We start from the raw sequence: 4,522 nt of genomic DNA, 5'->3' as shown, positions 1-4,522 counted from the left end.
CCTCCATTCCTCCTGCTGCTGCTGTCTGTCTGTGTTTCCCACTGCCAGGGTACACAGAATTACCTTCTGCTGCCACACTGCCACCAGCTATTACGTCAAACAATAGCTGCTCACATAATTACTCCTCCATTCCTCCTCCTGCTGCTGCTGCTGTCTGTCTGTGTTTCCCACCGCCAGGGTACACAGATTTACCTTCTGCTGCCACTCTGCCACCAGCTATTACGTCAAACAATAGCTATATATTTGTGTAATTGGTTGTAAAACCAAAACTACAAAACCATTACAAAAAAAGGTTTAATTTTTCTGAGGTGCCCGGGTTGAAAACTGTGTTGTCCCAGTTCTGTATTGGACACAATGTGGGCTGCACGACCGCTGTCTGGGACCTCCTGTTGTGTTTATTTACAGCCCTGGTATCACCGCTAGGTACCAGGGCTATTATGTCACGCTGCCTACCTGCTGCCACACTCACACTACTCCTCCATTCCTCCTGCTGCTGCTGTCTGTCTGTGTTTCCCACTGCCAGGGTACACAGAATTACCTTCTGCTGCCACACTGCCACCAGCTATTACGTCAAACAATAGCTGCTCACATAATTACTCCTCCATTCCTCCTCCTGCTGCTGCTGCTGTCTGTCTGTGTTTCCCACCGCCAGGGTACACAGATTTACCTTCTGCTGCCACTCTGCCACCAGCTATTACGTCAAAAAATAGCTATATATCTGTGTAATTGGTTGTAAAACCAAAACTACGAAACCATTACAAAAAAAGGTTTAATTTTTCTGAGGTGCCCGGGTTGAAAACTGTGTTGTCCCAGTTGTGTATTGGACACAATGTGGGCTGCACGACCGCTGTCTGGGACCTCCTGTTGTGTTTATTTACAGCCCTGGTATCACCGCTAGGTACCAGGGCTATTATGTCACGCTGCCTGCCTCATTGACTGCATGCTGCCACACACTCATCCTCCTCCTCCTGCTGCTGAATTTACCTCCTGCTGTCTGTGTGTTTCCACTGCCAGGGAGCACATACAATGGCGCTTCCAACATGCGTGCGCCACCAGCTATTTGTTGTTACGCTCAAAAATAGCTGCATTTCTTTAAAAAAAAAAAAATGAAAAGAGAAATAAGTGAAGAAGAAGACGATATAGAAGAAGATGAAGAAGAAGAAGATGAAGAAGAAGATGAAGAAGATGAAGAAGAAGAAGAAGAAGAAGAAGAAGAAGAAGAAGAAGAAGAAGAAGAAGAAGAAGAAGAAGAAGAAGAAGATGAAGAAGAAGATGAAGAAGATGAAGATGAAGAAGATGAAGAAGATGAAGATGAAGAAGATGAAGATGAAGAAGATGAAGAAGATGAAGAAGAAGATGAAGAAGATGAAGATGAAGAAGATGAAGAAGATGAAGAAGATGAAGATGAAGAAGATGAAGAAGATGAAGAAGAAGATGAAGAAGATGAAGATGAAGAAGATGAAGAAGATGAAGAAGAAGATGAAGAAGATGAAGATGAAGAAGATGAAGAAGATGAAGAAGAAGATGAAGAAGATGAAGATGAAGAAGATGAAGAAGATGAAGAAGAAGATGAAGAAGATGAAGATGAAGAAGATGAAGAAGATGAAGAAGAAGATGAAGAAGATGAAGATGAAGAAGATGAAGAAGATGAAGAAGAAGATGAAGAAGATGAAGATGAAGAAGATGAAGAAGATGAAGAAGAAGATGAAGAAGATGAAGATGAAGAAGATGAAGAAGATGAAGAAGAAGATGAAGAAGATGAAGATGAAGAAGATGAAGATGAAGAAGATGAAGATGAAGAAGATGAAGAAGAAGAAGAAGAAGATGAAGAAGAAGAAGATGAAGAAGAAGAAGAAGATATAGAAGAAGAAGAAGAAGATATAGAAGATAAAGAAGAAGAAGAAGAAGAAGAAGTATATACAGTACTGAACAAAATTCTGGACACAACTTCTCTTTTCACCTTTTTTTTTTTTTAAAGGAACATCCCCACATAATCACTTGCTGTTGTTACTTGGAAAAAAATATGTTTCTTGCATCATTCACCCTCAAAACAAGTGTTGGGAAGCTTTTTAAGGCCAATTCGAATAGTCAGCTCGAATAATGAGCTCGAATACCGACTCGAATAGTGAGCTCGAAGTCCGAGGTCGAATCGAATAGTAAAATTTATTCGACTCGAATATTCGACTGACCTCGAATAATTTACTATTCGAATTCGACCAAACTCGAATTTTAGAAAGGGGTATTTGAGCACCACTGCTTGGCGCCTCTGTTGCTATACAGTTACATTGCACACTTTAACACATTCGTTGACTTCTGCCCCAATGTTCATCGTTTAATCCTCTCAATCCATTCAGTAACACTATATGTAGCATTACGTGTATAGTGTGTATTGAATTCTGGATAATGACTGTTGGGATTTTAGGGAGATTATCTTTAAAATTGGACTAACAACCAAAGGGAAATAGGTTCACATAGGACTTGTTATCAGGCCTTCCAAGAGAATATAAACCAATTATCTACAGCAAGGATCTGTGATTATGGAATATTGCCACCGCACTGTCACTGGGACATTTCAGACAATCGCAGCCGTGTGCTATTAGATTACGTTACAGTGTAATGATTACAACTAACATTGGACGCATGAATTCACCTTCACAATAGAGCACTGCTGTATTTAGCCAAAAAGCTTACAAGTTCTTATATTTCCATTTCCTTTTGCATCTTCTATGTTGCCAATTTTTTAAGAAAGAAATCTTATTTGCATCTCAAAATTCTTGATTATCTTTAAGAAGCTTTACAGTCATAAAACAATATTTAAAAAAAAGCTTAAAATCAGGTGAAAATGGAGAATGGCGTGTAGTCTGTTACAACAAGAAGCAGGAGAGATTATGGTCACTAACTTCAAACAATTGTTGTGATCCCAATGACTGGCATTAGGGCACTAGTGAGGAGATTTTCTTATACAAAGCGTGTAGCTAAATAAATACTGTAAGCCATACTGAGAATAGGATGAGGAACAAGACAATATTGACCTATTTCCTTTTTAAAGGGATTTCAGATGTTTCAGAGTCGCAGCTTCTGATCTCTCTCCTGGTCCTTCTCACTTATCTCATCACTCTTGCTGGTAACATGGCCATACTGCTTCTGGTTCTCCTGGACTCTCATCTCCACACTCCCATGTACTTCTTCCTGTGTAATCTGTCCATTCTCAACATTTCTAATCCCACAGTCACTTTACACAAGCTCCTTGTTATTTTTATAACGGGAAATAATGTAGTGCCTTTTACAAACTGCATAGTGCAGATGTATTTCTATTTGTGTTTTACCACAAATGAGTTAATAGTTCTTACAGCCATGAGCTACGACCGTTATGTTGCCATCTGTAACCCGTTGCATTATTCATCTGTCATGAACTGTAGGGTTTGTTTTGGCTTGGCCACATTCTGCTGGTCATTTAGTCTTTTACAAAGTATTCCTCTAATAATCATACTAACACAATTGTCTTGCTATACTTCCAACATAATAAACCATTTCTTATGCGACGTTGTGGTTTTGATGAGTATCTCTTGTAGTGATACCTCCATTTTGGAGCTGGTGATGTTCACGCAGGCGGCATTCTTGGCTATCCCTCCCTTTTTTCTCACCTTCATCTCTTATGTCTTCATCATTGCCACTATATTGGGAATTAAGTCTAGTACAGGGAGATCTAAAGCTTTCTACACATGTTCCTCTCACCTCACTGTTGTTATTCTACTCTACGCAAGTCTTGTATGTCAATATCTCACACCAAGTGGCACCTTCAAGTCCACCAAACTTTTGACCTTGCTCAACACAGCATTGGTTCCCATACTGAACGCTTTCATCTACAGCCTGAAAAATAATGATGTGAAAACAGCTCTACAGCGAAGTATGACATATTTTAAGAGCATGTTCTGATGGCACAATTTGCACACCAACGGAAAGACACCCAAGCATACAAACTGGACTAGTAGTGTGAACATAGGTTTAGTCAAACTGGTGCTGAAACTTAGAATATGGGATACATAACTTTAACCTGATAACATATAATCATATGCACCCTAGGTGGGTACTAACACTGGTTGATATACCAAGAACAAAACACCACATACAACTTGTATATGCTGTTCAACCACCAAGATATTTATTAAAAACCACTTAAGGACCAGGCTCTTTTTGCCTGATCTGTGCTGCGGGGGCTCTCCAGCCCACAGCACAGATCAGGTTTGCAGCATGGCGATCAGACTTCCCCCCCCCCCTTATTTCCCACTGGAAGTATGTCCTGCTGGGGGGGGGTCTGATTGCCGTCGCCTGCTTGTGATTTGCGGGGGGGCTCCTCAAAGCCCCCCTCCGCAGCAATTTCCGCCCTCTCTGCCCTTACCTTGCTCTCCCTCTTTCTATGGGCTGCGCAGGACGGATATTCGTCCTGCTCCGCCTAGGATAGGCTTCAGCCTATCAGATGCCGGTGATCCCCGGCCAATCAGAGGCCGGGGATTGCCGATCT

At 41.1% G+C, this 4,522-nt stretch overlaps 1 protein-coding gene across 1 annotated transcript; it reads left to right on the top strand.

Annotated features, from left to right (window-relative positions):
- The first annotated feature begins 3,009 nt into the window (after positions 1-3,009).
- LOC137527246 (olfactory receptor 6C1-like) lies at positions 3,010-3,936 on the top strand. Its single transcript, XM_068247752.1, has one exon. It carries the CDS (start codon positions 3,010-3,012, stop codon positions 3,934-3,936), a length of 927 nt encoding a protein of 308 aa, XP_068103853.1.
- The last annotated feature ends 586 nt before the right edge of the window (positions 3,937-4,522 follow it).

The sequence above is a fragment of the Hyperolius riggenbachi genome, chromosome 8 (genome assembly GCF_040937935.1).
Source record: "Hyperolius riggenbachi isolate aHypRig1 chromosome 8, aHypRig1.pri, whole genome shotgun sequence".
NCBI classification, from domain to species: Eukaryota; Metazoa; Chordata; class Amphibia; order Anura; family Hyperoliidae; genus Hyperolius; species Hyperolius riggenbachi.
The sequence above is the reverse complement of the archived record's forward strand: the minus strand, read 5'-3'. Positions and strand labels throughout refer to the sequence as shown.